Raw genomic sequence first — 20,032 nt, 5'->3', positions numbered from 1 at the left:
TAAGATATTTTCTACAGAGCACCTTGCTCGTAAACCTCAAGATACATTTCTATGATCAGTAGAACTCTCAGAATAAGTATCTTAGTTATGAACAAAATTATACTGCAACTACAAAGTATTAAGGAAAAGCTGCACTTCCATACAATTGAAACAACAGTGACACAACCCTGCAGTGTGGCTGTGTGTGGGGGCTGTGGCCTGTGTATACAGACCTGGCATAGACTATACATACCACTGGGTAATTACAGCCTGAGAACAGTCATGTGGTGACAAAGGTTAAAGGTCAGGTAGATGCTAGTGCCGGTTTAATGTGCTGCTTGACTTCAATCATTATGCAGTTAACCCCTGATGCCGTTTTTGCCTTGGCCTTGGTCCTCCTTTTCACATTTCTTAGCCTACTAGTCTAATAGTCAGGAATGTGAAGAGTTGTGGCCAAACACTTCATTAATTAATGAGTTAATTGTCTGTGGGCGATGCCTATCACTGCATACATCATGGTAGATGTCAAACAAATCCTGTGGGAGTTATCTCCTCTTGGAGAAAGTAGGGTTATTACTGGACACGTTGGATGTTTTATACATGTAGCAGAATGTGGGTGCAAGGGCCTAACTGCATGATATGGGATGAGGGTGTGAGGGATAGTCTAGGAGTAACTTAGATATTTTTAAAATGTTTGGGTTAGTTAAATTACAATGTTCCCGTGTTCCTGTTTTCCTGTGATCCTGCACGTTGCCAGAAATAAATAGAAGTGGGAGATTTGGTGCACTGAAATAGGAAAGTTTTTCTGATAGTCAAAACACTGAACATTATGTACCAAGAGTGAACTAACTGTGGAGAGCTTTGATACGGCCAGGTAAAACAGAGTATATTTTGGAGGGTGAATGGGCAGTAGGGATTTAGATACACATTTAGCCTCGTGATGTTCAAAGAGCTATAGATAATGCCTACTGGCTGATTTATTCCCGCTATAATATTATCAACAGAGTGACGTCCTATTGCAAAATGACGTCGCCACTTTACGGCATGGTAGGGCTAACTGTCTATCTCATAAGATGGTACTGATCGTTTTTAGATCAAAGTACCGGGATAACATCATTCTTTTTGCAATATTGGGAACCCAAATCCATCCAAAAACATGATTCAGGAAATCAGTCTAATGCTTTTTAATTAGTACTCTATATTCTATATACGATCGCATGTTAAAATTACCAGATTGGCCCTACTGTACCGTAAAGCGATGACGTTATATAACAAAGGGACGCCATTCTGTTGTCGTAACGTCATATCTCGAAACCTGCGAATTGGTATATCAATATCTGTATTATAAGTAAATATACTATATACTAAATAATCAGAAACCTGATATACAAGTTGCCTGCTGTAGGAAAATGTGTACAACTACTCAACTCAAGTCTCCACCTACCACAGAAATGGCCAGACTCAACTAGTACATTCAATATGCTGAACAAGGACTTTAATTTACCTTTCATGGTGTGTCCATTGTCTGTGATTTTTGCATTTGTTAAGGATTAATATATTGCTCAGAACAGTGAATTTTAGTGATTATTAAAGAGTCCATGCGGGTCATGCTGGCTTCCTCACCAGCCGTACACTGGAAGGTCATATTCCTGCCCACCTGCATTATAGTGCTTGATGGTTACTCCTCTTGTGTGTGTTTTTCTATGACTCTTACAATGGGAAAGAAGCAATGTGAGCACAAATACGGTTGAATGAGTGCTATATTGTCATTTTAGTATGTACATTATGCTGGGTACACTTTGCTCACATGCATTCAGTCTTCAACTGAATCATGCCAATGGTATCTTGTGTACGATGACTTTAAGTTTAACTCCTAATGCTATGTCGTTGAATATGCGGAGTAGGCAAGATTTGTTCGAATAGCTTGGAGTAACAGAGTTCAGTGATTTGTTTCACTTGTGAGTTTTATAATATAAAATCGAAATTAGGTGCATGAACATTTATGCTCAGCATTATTTTGAAGTAGAGACAGTCCAAACACGCCAAACTGAAATGTATGTGGTTGAATTGAATGTTGCTGGAGCTGATATCAATAGCCCAGGTGTCTTCAGTTACCGAGACAACTTTGTGCTATTTTCAAAACCATGTAAGCAAGAGTATTTAAATACTTTATTCATAAGCTGCCATTGTGGAATGTTACGCAAGGTACATGCAGACCTAGCCCAGGGTAACACAAATTTCTAAGATTTAAGTCAGGCCTAGATGATCTGAACTTGTGGCATTCCTTATTCCTAAACAAGCCTCCATAGCTGAGGGCGCCGAGCACAGTCGCATCTCGCAACGATCAACGAGGCTCTCACCAATGCGATTACTTTCTCCACGGCTGTACGTGGGAAGGTCTGTCAGCAACCTGCAAATGGTGATGAGTTTCCATCGGGCTCTGCCGGATTTCATAATGCTGGCTGTAATCGCATAAGTGAAATATTCTTGAGCACGGCGTAAAACAACAATCAGATATATAAATAAAATAAATATTCCTGGACTTAGATTTGAATTTAATTTTCAATTTCGTCATGACATTTACAAGGCATCTCTAAGAATTAATATAATACTACATATATTAATATACCCAAGGCTTGTAACCATTTTTCGCAGAGTGGCCTGTTATGAAGTTGAAACTATGAAGTGTGACTTAAGTCAACTCTGCAATCTTCGCGCTTGCTGACACTGTGGTCTTACCTTCGATGACCCTAGGCGCCGATTTGGAGGTGATGTCAATGTGTAATGTAAGACAGCACGAAACCTACCCTGCATTACTCAAGGCCCTGATTTGTAGGTGATATCAGGGTGTAATATAAGTCGGCTTTGAGAACCTGGGGCTTGGTGACACTGTCGGCCTACGCTACATACATACCCTAGGTGCTTATTTGTAGGTGATGTGAGGGTGTAACACAAGTCGACTTTGAAAACCTGGGGCCAGGTTACACTGGAGGCCTACTCTAGGTGCTAATTTGTAGCTGATGTCAACATGTGACCACAGGTATTCTCCTAGAGCTGCACCTGTTAATGGTGACAATCAATATCCAGGTTGTCAAATGTTCTCACCTGTACATACCAGCCTACTCACGCTCTGGTGTTAAATCAAGATGAGTGTGGTGAAAATTCTCTGAAATTGTGCATCTTATGATGGTGTTTTCTGTTACATGTAATGTTATTTTCTGTTACAGTAGTTGCTGTGACACCATGTCCTTGTAATATATATTGTTGCTTTGTGTTACAATAGTGGCTGTGACACCATATCTGTGTAACTAATGGTCTTTTCTGTTTATAATAGTGGCTGACACTTCATCGGTGTCATATATACTGTGTTACAACAGTGGTTGTGACATCATATCTGTAACTTATAATGGTGTTTTCTGTTACAATAGTGGCTGTGACACCATATCTTAGTAATATACAATGGTGTTTTCTGTTACAAAAGTAGTTGTGACACAATATCTGTAACTTATGATGGTGTTTTCTGTTCCAGTAGTGGCTGTGACACTATATATGTGTAACTTATAATGGTGTTTTCTCTTCACAGCGGTGGCTGTAACGCTTAAGTCCAGTGGCTCAACCGAAGCAGATGTGGGAGAGAACGCTGTTTTCACCTGTCGAGTTACAGGACTTTCAATTTTCAGTCAGACAGTAAAATGGGCAAAAGTGGACAACAAAGACCCACGAGTTAAAAAGGAGATCTCTGAACATACTTACGTTATTTTCAACCGTGTTCATTACTCTGTCGAAGCGACTGAGGAAGGCAGTGATTTGGTGTACAAATTCACCATTAAAGGTAAATGAGTATAGCAAGCACCTTTCCAATTACACATATCCAAGCATACATATTCACTGCTACAGGTAACAGAATATACTCCTTTCCAATACCATAATAGAGTATACATCCTTACTATGCCATATAAAACAGTATACACGTTTACTATGCCATGTAAAAGTGTACACCTTTACAATGCCATATAACAGATTATACACATTTACAATGCCATATAAAACAGCATACACGTTTACAATGCCTTGTAACAGTGTACACCTTTACAATGCCATATAACAGTATACACCTTTACAATGCCATATAATAGAGTGTACTTGTTTATAATGAGATATAACAGGGTACACCTTTACAGTGACATAGAACAGAGGGGACATCTTTACAATGCCATTCAACAGTGTGTACACCTTTACAATGCCATATAACAGTATACACCTTTACAATGCCATGTAACAGGGTACACCTTTACAATGCCATACAACAGAGTATACACCTCTACAATGCTATACAACAGTGTGTACACCGTTAGAATGTCATATAGCAGAGTGTGCATGTTTACAATGCCATATAACACAATATATACCTTTACAATACCATACAAAAATATACTCATTTGCAATGGCACATAACAGGGTATACACCCTTACAATGCCATATAACAGGACATACACCATTACAGCACCATGAAACCGGGTATATTCCAGCACAATTGCTTGTAATAGAGTGTGAGCGTCTATAATTACAACGCTGTATGCAAACGAGTATTCAAAATTACATACAAGAGTGTAAAGATTCTTAATTACGAATAGCCAAGTATAGAGATACATGTTTCCAATTACAGGTAACCAAGCATACACTGTTAAACGTCGGCTTGTTTGCCTGTCATTTCACCTGTAGTACTAAGGATAACTCATTGGACACCTTTATTCCCACAGGTTAATGCCACGATTATCCCATTTCTTCTAACTTTTGGGACACCTGGTCTGCCCATTTTAGTCAGTATATGTGTAAATCTAGCAGGAATATTGAGTTTCTTTCTTCTCACATGGTTTGACCATCTTATGAACAACATACTCACATCTTTCGGCTGGTTAAGACATGGTAAAGAAATGTAATATTCCATTTTCAACACGACTAACATCTGTCCCAAAGGTAAGGAGAATGAGGATAAAGGAAACAGAGAACATACATTAATCTTGGCGTGTGCATCTGTAGACCATGATGGTAGAAGGTGCTTGCCTTGCAATCACCCTGACACACATGGTACAGGCTCAAAACCAGGCCTTGGACAAGGAGAAAATTTGTATATTCTTCCACTCTCACTGTACATTGGTGGTTGGTGACAGAAAGTAGTTGATGCCAGAGGCGTGGCCATTTTAGCAGTCTTAACTTTTGATGGCGACCACTTGTGTTACATTAAACTGGTGTGCATATCTGAAAGTCACATACATATACATGTGGGAAAGTTTGTCAGTATACTTCCAAAGGTTGATGGTTTATCCAGTTCACTCAAGTTTCTGGCATCTGTAAAATTGACAGCCATCTTATAATAAGTGAAAAACTTAAGTATCCTACGTGTAACTCCCGGCTCTCACGTTGGTCAGACCTTGACCAGAGTGCCGTCTTTACTTGGCCACATCGCCTGTCCATCACTCAAGTCTGCCAGCAGGCTACACATGATCATGGGTTTCCGCTTTCCTCTCATCATAATGCTGATCGCTGTCGTATCAATGAATTGTTCTTAAGTACAATGTCAGGTGTAAGGCACCAGTCACATGAACAAATAATTCAACAACCGACCTATACGTAACGTGAAGAACCTGGAGGATATGTTGCTTTTATATCCCTGCGCTGTCCATAACCATTAAAGTGTTCTGTTACTTTGTAGATATCCAGAAATCTGATGATGGTTCCTATAAATGCTTTGTGGAAGAAAGGGGCAACATTGTAACAGAAACAACGGAGGTTCTGACTGTTAAGCGTAAGTTTGTCTGCACTGGGTGAATTGTCAGATAACAAGATGTTAGTAAACATTGTAACAGAAACGCAGGGGATTCATACTGTTAAGCCTGAAGCTGTCTGCATTGGGTGAATTGTCAGCTGACAAGATGTTAGTAAAGTTATGACAGTGGGTTTTTAGTACATTTATTAATGTATTTCATCTAAAGATTTTCAAATAAAACTGCACTTTTAGAAGCACCTGAAGATATTAAGTGTTACCTTTGATGCCAACATTTGTATTTTGGAGGTAAGAAATTAATAAAAATTGACCAGGCCCAGTATATAAGATACATAGATCAACCAGAATCTAGCAAAATATGTAACCTGAAATATGTCAAACTTTGGATGATACACAGTAAGCAGTTTGATTTAAAGGTTAGATATACTTCACAAATTCTGGTTTGACTTTAGCTAAGTGTGCTTGTTTTACTATAACGCCCTGACAAACTAACAAAATGGCTCCAAAAGGCCGTCAACTCTTTTCAAGGTGGATGAAAAAACGTATGGAATTTCCCACGCCAATGAAGCAAATCATAGCCGAATTTGTGTTCCATTGTTTGTTGTAAATAATGAATGAATCTGTCTCAATTGCATTTGGATTACAACTCTTCATATAAATATATCCAAACTGTTCAGCACGATTAAATATACAGTCTGTACCTGGGAGCTATGAAGCCGATTAGGCAAGAATCCCATTCTGTGTACATAAAAAAACCCATATGTGGTAAAGGGAAACAGAATCGACGCTGATTGGCTAACAATGGAGATACGGTTCCCCGGGTTAAATCGTGCAGCCTCGGCCATGCTGGAATAAATGTATCATACCTAAAATTCATATCGGGCAAGGTAATGCCTGGACTTGTTTATCTCTCACACAAAACAATAAAAATCGATTCTGCATCCCTTTAATGAACCGTGTACATAAATCACTTCAATATGCATTTCCTGTACTGTTCAGCTGATGTTTACTTCTCTGTAGAGCCTGTGGCCTCGCTGGAGTTTCAAGTGGGCCCATATAAGATCGACTCATCAGAAGAGGGAGTGCAAGAGTTTGAACTGGATCGGTTTGATCCCAACCTGGTGTTGAACTGTAAAGTTCGCGGCAGTAACCCCGCCCCCCAGGTCATGGTGAAGATCGGTGAAGCAGACGTGACACCTAAATTGAGACGAGAGGATCAGATGGTCACCAATGGCAAGACGTTAGAGTCCATCAGGGCGTACAACACTGACCTGAACAGCACGGGAGTGTATAGTCTTGAACCGTCTGTTGTTGGCAAAGAAATGTCGTGTTCAGCCTGGCTGATAGGAGACGAGGGGAACAAACTGGAGGCCAAGGCACTGCTCAAGGTCAAAGGTGTGTTTGTGGGCAGGGGGAGAAATAGTAGGGAGCAAATACGATGCTAGCTAGTACATTTACCATATAGGTGTTGTATTAGAACATCACATTTATTATCACAGCAAAAAATACAAGAGAAAGGCATACATCTGAAAGATATCCGTTTTTCCTTTACCATGACAGACACTGTCATCATAAAACTACCAGTTCTATGTCCACTGAGGTTCGCTCAACACAAACGGGTTAACGATCTCAGTTATTAGAAAATTATAACAATTTCTTGTTTTACTACTACTTTCGCCTCCTTAACTAGATGCTGTAGTTCATATGAATCTACTTTTCACTGAAAACAGAATCTTTCTTAATTTTCAGCAGTACTAATATCCTGTAGGACACCATGACCTCAATCCATCAAATCTATAAATTCCCCCTGAAAAGTTTTGTATTTATTTATTTTACTTTTTAATTGGTGTTTTATGCCGTGCTCAAGAATATTTCACTTATACGTTGGCGGCCAGCATTATGGTGGAAGGAAACCGGGCAGAGCCTGGAGGAAACCCATGACCATCCGCAGGTTGCGTCAAGACCTTCCCATCTGTAGCTGATTAAGAAGCGTTAATCTCTATGTATATATTAAATTTATTGCGAAAGGTTTGTCTACACAGACCGCTTGAAGAAAACAAACAAGATTAAGATGAAACTGACTGATTTTTACACGCACGCGCACGTCGTCATAGCCATGTCTGAATGATACAAAGCCTACTGAGAGGGTGGAACTAAACTGATTGTTGACACCTGTGAGTAGGCGGTACTCTATGCTGTAATCTTTCATGATGATATGACGCCGTACTTAAGAATTTTTGATTCGTATGATAACGGTATGGTTTGCTGGTGGAGGAATGCGGACTGCCATCAGTGAATCTTTCACCGATCGTCAACAGGCAGCTAACAAACTTGTTGAATTAAAACCGCAATCGGAACAACCAGAACTGGATTCGAACACGCGTCTTCATTCAGCAAAGGATTGATTGTCACATAGAACCAACTGAGTTCCCGACATTTGCAAAGTCCGGTCCAAACATCTTTGCGATTAAAACAACTTTCTCTGTGGTCGACAATGTGTTAAAGGGGCTTTATATCCGTGGTATTTGAAGTATGTCTCTCATATAATTAATACCCTGGTATAATTTAATTATGATGTATGGAATGTTTGTGGTTATGTAGACAGCCCAGGGGTAGTTATCATGAGGACGGTCTAAATATCTCTGCATAACTATCATACCACAACGTCCTGTATTATCCATCTTTTTTCAACATTTGCATGTATGCTATCGCTTTATGATGAAAGTAGAAACAGTTATTTCTTTCACGGATGGAGGTTTCTAGTTATCTATGACAATCTACCTTTATGTATTTAGTTGACTAGCCGCACTCGCTGCAAATGCAATGAGGTCGAGAGCTCGAATCCACCTCTGGGTAATTTGGTTGTGGTTTTAAGATCAGTAGATTTTGTCACATCATTTCTTCCCATCAGTTTCCTCCTTCCAGAAAACTGACAGCGCTTGTAAAGATTAATCCGTCCTTATGTAATTCCCTCGTGCCATCGGGATGTCTGATTGATTATTATTTCGTACTGTCGTAATCAAAACAAGACAGCCTATGCTTATTAACGGTAAACCAGTTGTACATATATGCCTAAACTGGCGTGGCAATAAATGAAATATGACTAATACTCTAATACCTGTATATACTGTAGTCAGTCCCCCCTGCGAAGATCACGTCCCAGGTTACACTTTGCCAAGTATTATATCGCTGTGAAGCAATAACGATTTCAATGGTGAGACGATTGGGACAATGGTCAATGGAGTGTACAAACTTACCGAAGGTCACATCCCAGGATAAATTTTGCCAAATATTATATCGCTACGAAGCAATAACGATTTCAAAGTTGAGACGTTCTGGACAAAAGTCCTTAGAGTGTACAAACTTAGCGAAGGTCACGTCCCAGTTTACATTTTGCCAAGTTCATTGGAGGTCACTGGAGTGTACAAACTTAGCGACATGTGATTTCCCATAGAGAGCACGCATAGACTATATATGGAGTTCTAACCCTCAGCTGGATGGGGTTCTTTGCGTTTATTAATACCACTATTTTTCTTGTGGATTTTCATGTGGGTTGTTTTTTTCATCCCCTAGCCCTTTATTCCCCATATTCGGTCGTTCAGATTTTACCATGGAGTTTAACGTCGGTCTCAACATTATTTCCCTCAGATCACGGTTTGTCTTTTTAATCCATATCGCTCCCAGTAGCTAAATACTCATATTTATTTATTTATTCATTTATTTATGTATTTATTTATTTATTTATTTATTTATTTATTTATTTATTGAGGTTTTAAGCCGCATTCAAGAGTATTTCACTTATACGACCGCGACAAGCATTATGTTGAGTGTAAACTGGACAGAGCCTAGAGGAAAACCACGACGATGCGCAGATTGCTGGCTGACCTTCCCACGTTTGACAAACACTTAGTGCTGCCTCACTGGAACGCCATTTTTAAAACATCATACACGACGTCCCACACAGTTTACTGATACTGATGTCCCGATCACCCATAATCCCTTACGCTGAGCGTCAAGTAACATATTACGTGTCCAATAATCTGTATTCTACTTGCCTTCATTTCAAAATTTCAATAGCTTGAATATTGTATGCACAGGTTGACATCTTTGAAACACAGCTGACTTCCGGATTCGGTGTATACCAGATATTACGATGGGCTTGAGATATAATGTAATATAATATAATACCATATACACCAATATAGCTTACAGAAAAAAAGGGCGGTAACTCTTGTCACTTAATTATAATCCTTTCTCTTACAACTTTGGCCCGGTTGGTTAGCGCTCTAGCGCATTGTAATGACCTAGGAACCTTTGTCGTATTGTAATATTCTTTCTTTAACAACTTTGTAGTATAGTAATATCCTTTCTTTTACAACTTTGTAGTATTGTAATATCCTTTTTTTACAACTTTGTAGTACTGTAATAACCTTTCCCTTACAACTTTGGTCGTATTGTAATATCTTTTCTCTTGCAACTTCTGTCGTATTGTAATATCCTTTCTTTTACAACTTTGGTCGTATTGTAATATCTTTCCTTTTACAACTTTTATGATATGTAATATCCTTTCTTTTACAACTTTTGTCTGTTCGAAGGCTGTTAATGCGAAGAAGAAGATAGATTCTCACTGTGACGACGAATCCGATGAGCTTATCCGCATGATGCAATGGACTTAGTTAGACATCGCAAATGTTCCGACAAATCTGTACTGAATAAATGATTTTTCGGAAGAAAAAGAAAGTGTAGAAAATTGTTGTGTTTCTGAGAAAAAATCTGCAATTATAGCTCTTATATCCAGTAATAGTTAAACGGGGGGCCTTTAATTACCATAAAACGGGGACATGTGGATGGGAATTACTGCTAACCTCTCCCACTTTTGGGTATACGTTTAACTAAAAAGTTTTTATCCAGTTATAAATATTGTATCATCCAGTAGCTACCATTCGTCTTGATAGGATTTTTCAGATTTCATGTCAGCATAAACAGCTATAACCAAACCCTTCATTTGTGGGCTGTACATTGCAGACATGGTGACGTTTCTTATTCAAGTCAACTATCAGTGGGTTGGTATACACTTTATTTGGTGGTGACGATCATGGCGCTAATCAAGGACTTCCGAGGAAAAATACCCCTTAAGTATATTATTAAACTATTAAAACAATATCTAAATATATATCATCACCTATTTTGTTAGATGTTTTGATTGTTACAAGAGCTTGGTGTTTCTTGTACTTATTTCGGAATAATTACGGTATGACATCACCCCCAGCAATCAAGTTTCGTATCAAAAACAAGCTTACGGAGTCCAACATTATGACTCTGAAATGTATTTCAACTGAATTTTCTGTGTATTTACATGGACATCCGATATATCTATATCAAGAGCTTGTGGTTTTACGTGTCACTGACGGAAACAAATTTTGGCGCTAGGCATGAGTGAAAAGATAACTGAAAAGAGGCAACATGTTAAAAGAAAAGGACTATGTCAACAATTTTTCTCGTCCTAAAACAAGCATTTAACGTCAGATTTTCATGCGCAATATCACATTACATGAGTAAAGTGCGCAAGAATTTTATTTAGATCTGAACATAAGGGTGTAGTAGAAATCGGTAGGATTTCGTTTGTACTATACTTTATCATTGTGGTCCGTAGAGCCCACCATAAAAAACACATATTTGACTACATAAAACATTCAGCGATAAAATCAACAATGTAAAGAAACTGATGCCTACTTCATTTTAGGCTTTGATCCTGTATAACTTATTTAATTTGCGTTTGAAGTCGTATTCCTGAATATTTCACTTATACGACGGCGGCCAGCATTATGGTGGAAGGACGCGTTGCAGGTCTATGATGCATGAAATCCAGGATCATCCGCAGGATTTTTCATCAACTTATAATGGATTAAATATAATAGGTGTAGCAAACGCGAAACAGATGTCTCAATCCTTTCTGCTTAGGTTAGGAACATCTGATTTTTTTTCTTAAGCTGTCTGCATACCGCCAAAATTAGGAAAGTGCGCCAAAAATCTATAACTACTTGTGCGCTAGTAAAGTTACCTCCCTTCTCACAAAACTGATTTTAAATACAGTAAGCATACGATATTTCAAGTTTTAAAAGAAACTCGCAGTCCATAGCCACACACGTCACATTGTTCTGCTCCATCTGGGGTTTACCTTTGCTCGACCCAGCCTGTATACCATATTCATTATCGTGTCATCCGTGAACTGCTGACAAAAGGTCTGAGCCAGAATACACAGAACGGCACTCCGGGCTGCCAATGGGCTTTCATTGACTCATAATGACATGGTCTGCTGATGATGAATATCTACACCTAAATGGGGACGATGTGTGGACATTCAGTTGTCAGTTACATACATACATAGATCAATCCAGGAAAATCGGTAGTCTCCGTCCGCGACACCTGGGGGCGTCATACAGATGTGTGTATATAGGCCTGTTTGTCACAGTTCAGGACTGATAATGTCAATACACTTTATCGTACCAAACGTTTTACTTGAAACTCTAGGGAAGCGGGGACTGAAAGGCAGCGCTTACCCCGCGTTGCTCAGAAAAAAAGTAGATGACAAATGACGCCTGGCGACATTTTTGTACTTGTATTGGATCTGCTATACCTATACGCGCTCACCCATTGAAATATATACGGTTAATGGTCCCTCTCATATAATATCGCCCACCTCAAGTGAACCATATTATATTATCATATTAGTACATGACACCTTCAGATATTCAGCTTGGCACAAAATGTGTAACTTACTGATGATATTGTTCAAGCCGTCTTTACAACGGGCATTGCACGTAATATTCGATTCGAAAGTCTTTAAGAATTGCATTACTGGTTTGTTAGAGGGTCGTGAGCTTTGTGGTTAACGGCTCTTTTCTAACAACCGCTGGGACACGCAGTCTGTGGGCTCAAATCCGGCCTTAGACATGGAATTTGTGTATATATAATTTAATGTTAATATATTAATAATATGTAATATGTTGTTTCGTGGCGGTTTTGTTTTCTACCAATATGGTGAGCATATATGTATGCCTAACGTAATATGCGGGAAAGTTCGTCAGTAACGTCCAATTTATCTCATTACCACCAAACTATCACATGTAACTCATTATCACCAAGCTATCACCTGTAACGTGCTCTCACCAAGCTATCACATGTAACTCATTACAACCAAGCTTTCACATGTAACTCAATGTCACCAAGTTATCACCTGTAACTCATTACAACAAAGCTATCAAATGTAACTCATTGTCACCAAGCTATCACATCTAACTCGTTCTCACCAAACTATCACCTGTAACTCGTTTTCACCAAGCTATCACATGTAACTCATTACAACCAAGCTATCACATGTAACTCACTGGCACCAAGCTATTACATGTAACTCATTGGCACCAAGCTATCACAGCTAACTCATTGCAACCAAGCTATCACATCTAACTCACTGGCACTAAGATATCACATTTAACTCACTGGCACAAAGTTATCACATCCAACTCACTGGCACCAAGCCATCACATCTAACTCACTGGCACCAAGCTATCACATCTAACTCACTGGCACAAAGCTATCACATCGACCTAACTGGCACCAACCTATTACATGTAACTCACTGGCACAAAGCTATCACAGCTAACTCACTGGCATCAAGCTATCACATCTAGCTCAATGGGACCAAGCTATCACATCTAACTCATTGTCACCAAGCTATCACAGCTAACTCACTGGCACCAAGCTATCACAGCTAACTCACTGGCACCAAGCTATCACAGCTAACTCATTGTCACCAAGCCATCGCTTCTAACTCACTGAAACAAAGCTATCACATCTAACTCATTGGCACCAAGCTATCACAGCTAACTCATTGTCACTAGGCTATAACATCTAACTCACTGGCACAAAGCTCTCACATCTAACTCACTAGCACCAAGCTCTCACATCTAACTCACTGGCACAAAGCTCTCACATTTAACTCACTGGCACCAAGCTAGCACGTCTTACTCACTGGCACAAAGCCATCGCTTCTAACTCACTGACAAAAAGCTATCACATCTAACTCACTGACACCGAGCTCTCACATCTAACTCACTGGCACCAAGCTATCACATCTAACTCACTGGCACAAAGCTATCGCTTCTAACTCACTGGCACCAAGCTCTCACATCTAACTCACTAGTACCAAGCTCTCACATCTAACTCACTGGCACCAAGCTCTCACGTCTAACTCACCACCACCAAGCCATCGCATCTAACTCACTGGCACCAAGCTCTCACATCTAACTCACTGGTACCAAGCTCTCACATCTAACTCACTGGCACAAAGCTATTGCATGTAACTCACCACCACCAAGCTCTCACATCTAACTCACTGGCACCAAGCTCTCACGTCTAACTCACCACCACCAAGCCATCGCATCTAACTCACTGGCACCAAGCTCTCACATCTAACTCACTGGTACCAAGCTCTCACATCTAACTCACTGGCACCAAGCTATCGCATGTAACTCACCACCACCAAGCTATCACATCCTACGCATCAACACAAAACCTCAACCCCCAAAACATCAACACTAACTGTAACCACCAATGTATCATGACCAAAATGTCACATCTAACACATCATTAACAAAGATTCAATTCTAACATATCACCAACAAAGATTCACCTGTAACACTTCACAAATAAAGATTCACCTGGAGCACATCACCAAGAATTATCATCTTTAACGCATTGCTAAGGTGTCATCTCTAACACGTCATCTCCAAATTCTTACCTTCAGCATGTCATTAAAATTATCACCTCGAGCACATCACCAAGAATTATCATCTTTAACACATTGCCACGGTGTCATCTCTAACACGTCATCTCCAAATTTTTACCTTCAGCATGTCATTAAAATTATCACCTCTAGCACATCACCAAGAATTATCATCTTTAACACATTGCCAAGGTATCATCTCTAACACGTCACCTCCAAATTTTTACCTTCAGCATGTCATTAAAATTATCACCTCGAGCACATCGCCAAGAATAATCATCTTTAACACATTGCCAAGGTGTCATCTCTAACACGTCATCTCCAAATTTTTACCTTCAGCATGTCATTAAAATTATCACCTCGAGCACATCACCAAAAGTTATCATCTTTAACACATTACCAAGGTGTCATCTCTAACACGTCATCTCCAAATTTTTACCTTCAGCATGTCATTAAAATTATCACCTCAAGCACATCACCAAGAATTATCATCTTTAACACATTGCCAAGGTATCATCTCTAACACGTCATCTCCAAATTTTTGCCTTCAGCATGTCATTAAAATTATCACCTCGAGCACATCACCAAGAATTATCATCTTTACCACATTGCCAAGGTATCATCTCTAACACGTCATCTCCAAATTTTTACCTTCAGCATATCATTAAAATTATCACCTCGAGCACATCACCAAGAATTATCATCTTTAACACATTGCCAAGGTATCATCTCTAACACGTCATCTCCAAATTTTTACCTTCAGCATATCATTAAAATTATCACCTCGAGCACATCACCAAGAATTATCATCTTTAACACATTGCCAAGGTGTCATCTCTAACACGTCATCTCCAAATTTTTACCTTCAGCATGTCATTAAAATTATCACCTCGAGCACATCACCAAGAATTATCATCTTTAACACATTGCCAAGGTACCATCTCTAACACGTCATCTCCAAATTTTTACCTTCAGCGTATCATTAAAATTATCACCTCGAGCACATCACCAAGAATAACCATCTTTAACACATTGCCAAGGTATCATCTCTAACACGTCATCTCCAAATTTTTACCTTCAGCATGTCATTAAAATTATCACCTCGAGCACATCACCAAAAGTTATCATCTTTAACACATTACCAAGGTATCATCTCTAACACGTCATCTCCAAATTTTTACCTTCAGCATGTCATTAAAATTATCACCTCTAGCACATCACCACCAGGTGAATCAGCGAATTATCGAACGTTTAAGTAAGATAACAAACTGTTTAAGTGATCCCTGTTTTACCCAATTTTACCCACCGAACACCCTTCTACTCCACCCCAACCCCACACCAAACCTCGAGGTCTTCAAGTGCAGTAGTAGCCTATGAAAAGGGAAATGTGCAAAGACTAAAAATCCCGACTTCCCTCTGTTCTCCACGCAATCTTTTTATAGAACGGGAATCCGCATAACATTACAGGAGGTCAGTCCATACAACTGACAGAGAGAATCCCATTCACGGATCACGCAGGCGCATCTGCGGCCTTTATATATGCCTGGCGTAGTGTTAACAAATGGTGGCGAAGGAAGGCAACTTTCACTATGTCACGTACTGCACGGCTTTCCCTGTCCAAACCTTCTCTCTGCAAGGAATCAAGGTTACTCGATATAAAGCGATCGACAAATATAGTGAAGTAAGATAAGATAAGATAAAATATTCGATTATTCGTGCACCGAGAGCAATTATAACCGACTATAAAAAAACAAAAAATGATGATTTCTAATTACCTATTTTCTTACTATATACGTAAGTGTACAACTCACCTAACAGAATATTTTATCTACATCAGTCAAACTTAGGGTCAAAAGGATTCCGATGATAAGCACCTCATTTAACAACACAAGAGGTCTTAGACAGCTTGGTTTAGACTTGGATTTGAACACTAGACCTTGATTACAGGAATCTGATGAAATCGGTCTGGAAACATCCTCTCTCGTATTGCAATTGCCAAACGTTATGTCATAACGAAATGTAATATGAGGTGCAGGAGATGTGTATTTGTGATCGTTAAATGGGATTTCATGTTTTTATGACAGTTATTAACTTTAGGACACATTTTGAATTCGAACCTAATTCGTTCTGTCTAACCGGGACCCAGTCCCTTGGAATGGTCGTCGTACTGTTGTAATAGTCTATGTGCATAATGACGGCAGTTAATCCATCCTCTTCAGTTCAAATTGCCTGAGCTAGATTCAGGTGTGGAGACGTTTTAATTATCCTACATAAATAGAATGTCGATTTCTCTTCTAACACAACAAACGCAGATCATCAGAAAATTGTGTCTTATGAATTAAAGGTAATTTGTGCCTTATAAATCAATGGGAATTTTTTACTTATAAATCAAAGGGAATCTGTGGCTTATAAATAAAAAGAAATCTGTGCCTTATGAATTAAAGGGAATCTGTGGCATATAAATCCAAGGGAATTTGTGCCTTATATTTCAAAAGGAATTTTGGGCCAATAAATCACACTGAATTTGTTGTCTCATGAATTAAGGAGAATGTGTGAAATCTAAATCAAAAGGAATGTGTGGCTTATATACCAAAGTGAGTTGTGGTTTATATGTCAAAGGCATTTTGTGGTTTATCTTTAGAATCTGTAATGAGATACAGGTAAGCTAACACCAGACTCTTGGAAAACACGGTAAACGTACCCACTGAAACTGTTGAAGTTTAACAATATCTTTTTCTGATAACTTTTATCTATGTATGTATCCAGGCAGGGAAAATATTCAAAGCTTGTTTTGGATATTCCTATGACGTGAGTCATAAGATGCCCAGCTTTTTGACAGGCTGCCCTGTTAACAAGCAGTGAGCGTGCTAAATTTCTGAAGTGACCCTTTTTCAACTAATAACGCCTGAGTGCTTTTTCAGCGGGAAGGTATACTTGAACGTCTAGACCCTTTTTTTTGGCTTGACTATTAGTTGCCCGTAATTCAAAAGGACATTACAATTAGTACAAAATAAAGTTCAAACTCTTAAGTAGTATGATTTATGGTGCTAAATTTCTGAAGTGACCCTTTTTCAACTAATAACGCCTGAGTGCTTTTTCAGCGGGAAGGTATACTTGAACGTCTAGACCCTTTTTTTTGGCTTGACTATTAGTTGCCCGTAATTCAAAAGGACATTACAATTAGTACAAAATAAAGTTCAACCTCTTAAGTAGTATGATTTATGGTTTTATCAAATAAGCCGAAAACACCGCTTGGCATGTCCTACCAGATTCAACAGTCTTCCTAGTTTGTTCTTTATGTGTTACGTGGAGTCCCTTACGGCCTCAACGCGAATGAATGCCATCTCAATTCAGTGGACTGTGAATGCCATCTGGGTTCAAACAGAGCAACACCTGGCCTTAGTGTGACAGGAATGTGCGTTATCTATTCATCTGACACGTCACCCGTGATGAGACACGCGGCCACGCGCCTACTCTTCTGTTATCTCAAGAGATACTGCGGTACTGTGTACGGAATTCCACGATCAGCAGTGTTTTTAATAGCTGTAAAATCAACAAAATGAAAATTTTTTATTTAAAGTCAATAAGTCGATTTCTGAATAGCTAGTGTTATTGAATATTTATTTCTTTGGTCGTCGTATTCACTAATTTCCCGGGAGTAAATCGTCGCTATTTGCCAGAAAACTGACAAACCTCCGGACTTAAAGCCAAAGTTGAACCACAGAGAGCTCGATTAGAATCTCCTATATAAATAATCTGTGTCACCTTGCACCATATGGCTGCAATGCATGCTGAAGTTGTTTGAACACATAATCCGTCATTCGTTAGACAGTGGGTAAATGAGTTGATCCGAAAAGAACGCATAAAAGCACTAAGCCAGCGAAGATTGCTTCAGGTACCTTGAAGCAAGCTACATCGACATGTATCTGTGCAAGAAGAGATTAGAGCAAATAAAATACACAAGCTCACCCATTTGACACAGAATTTCAGGGGCACTGGTGTACATTAGACATTGGAGGGTTAACTTTAAAATGTATGAACTTCGATCACATAAAAATTCAGATGATCATGGGTTTCCTTTGGGGAGGGTCCGGTTTCCCTCCGTCATATTGTTGTCGGCCGTCGTGCAAGTGAATTTATTTATTTTCTTGATTGCTGTTTTACGCGCTACTCAAGAATATTCCACTTATACGACATCGGCCAGTAGTATGATGGGAGGAAACCGGGCAGAACCCGGGAGAAACCTTCCCACATGTAGCCGGAGGGGAAGCCAACATGGGCTGAACTCATAGCGACCGCATTGGTGAGTGGCTCCTGGGTCATGGCGCTATACTAGCGTACTAGCCCGCTCGGAGGCCCCTCGTGGAAGTGAAGTATTCTTGAGTATGGCGTAAAACACCAATAAATTAGATTAGTAAATAAATAGATCACAAAATCTTTCTCGATTTGTTCAAATTTACAAAAACGAAAAATTCTCTTCAGCTTTCATCGCATCATATTTATAAATAGAGCAACGAATTGGTTTGCTGTTTATTACCCAGTTATTGATATTCAGTACATTATATTAACACAACACTAACAAACCGCGATGATCTCCTTTGGGTTGTATCAGTGTATTGATGCTTTTATTTAATTATTTATTTGTGCACTTATCCCTTTGCTTTTTCATCGCCATGCACATTTTTGGTGCCACGGAACGATGTCCCATGTGATTTAATGTTGTTAGTGCTGATAGTTGCAAATTTTATTACGCCCTGAATACTGGCTATATTGCACAACAATAGCGGCATAAAACATTCCCATGGCGGGTAAGTCACGTGACAGTATGACATCTCGGGAATGGATCCTGCTGTACTTATGTCTGTTGGGGCCCAGTGTTTGCTAAGGTTTGCTGAGATCAGAGGTAATAACCTAGCTATAACCATATACCGTGCGAAGAAATCTACGGAAGTTTGTTCGGGCCGTTTCGCTGACACTAGCATCTCTTCGCTTACAGTGTAGTCCAAAGGAATCCATTTTTAGACGTTCATGTGCTTCATCCAAGAGAGCTGTCATGTCTGGTGTCTGGTGCCATTTAGTGAACAACAACACGCCATATAGACCGTCTTTTTGAAAGACTGAGGTATAATCGTAATATTTATTTATGGACTGTCTATTCCAAAAGAGGTAGACGGTTACAACCGTTTCACAACAGTACCATGACTGTGAGATACCGACGAGCCATCGAGAATTGGAGCCAAACACACGAACAAACTGATGAAAGGCTAGTAGTCTGCTAATTGTCAAATCTTTTGCCTAGCGGCCGAAACCTGGATTAAAACGCGTGTCCTCACTGGCCTACAACTCATACACGCATTCAACCAGTTGTCCTGACATAAGCTGCACATTGATAGTAAGACAAATCTAACACACAAACAGCGTGGCAATAATCTGGCTGTCATAGCTTGTACGCCCACACTGTGTGTGACACACCTAAAAGGCT

General features: G+C 39.4%; 1 protein-coding gene across 1 annotated transcript; it reads left to right on the top strand.

Moving 5' to 3' along the window:
• Nucleotides 1-2,031: 2,031 nt before the first annotated feature.
• On the top strand, nucleotides 2,032-10,464 carry LOC135478199 (uncharacterized). Its single transcript, XM_064758470.1, has 5 exons — nucleotides 2,032-2,125; nucleotides 3,563-3,811; nucleotides 5,694-5,786; nucleotides 6,786-7,160; nucleotides 10,361-10,464. The coding sequence occupies exons 1-5, from the start codon at nucleotides 2,032-2,034 to the stop codon at nucleotides 10,366-10,368; spliced, it is 819 nt and encodes a 272-aa protein (XP_064614540.1). The 3' UTR covers nucleotides 10,369-10,464.
• Nucleotides 10,465-20,032: the final 9,568 nt, after the last annotated feature.

This window comes from Liolophura sinensis, chromosome 11 (assembly GCF_032854445.1).
Source record: "Liolophura sinensis isolate JHLJ2023 chromosome 11, CUHK_Ljap_v2, whole genome shotgun sequence".
Taxonomy (NCBI): domain Eukaryota; kingdom Metazoa; phylum Mollusca; class Polyplacophora; order Chitonida; family Chitonidae; genus Liolophura; species Liolophura sinensis.
This window is presented reverse-complemented; position numbering and strand designations above follow the sequence as displayed.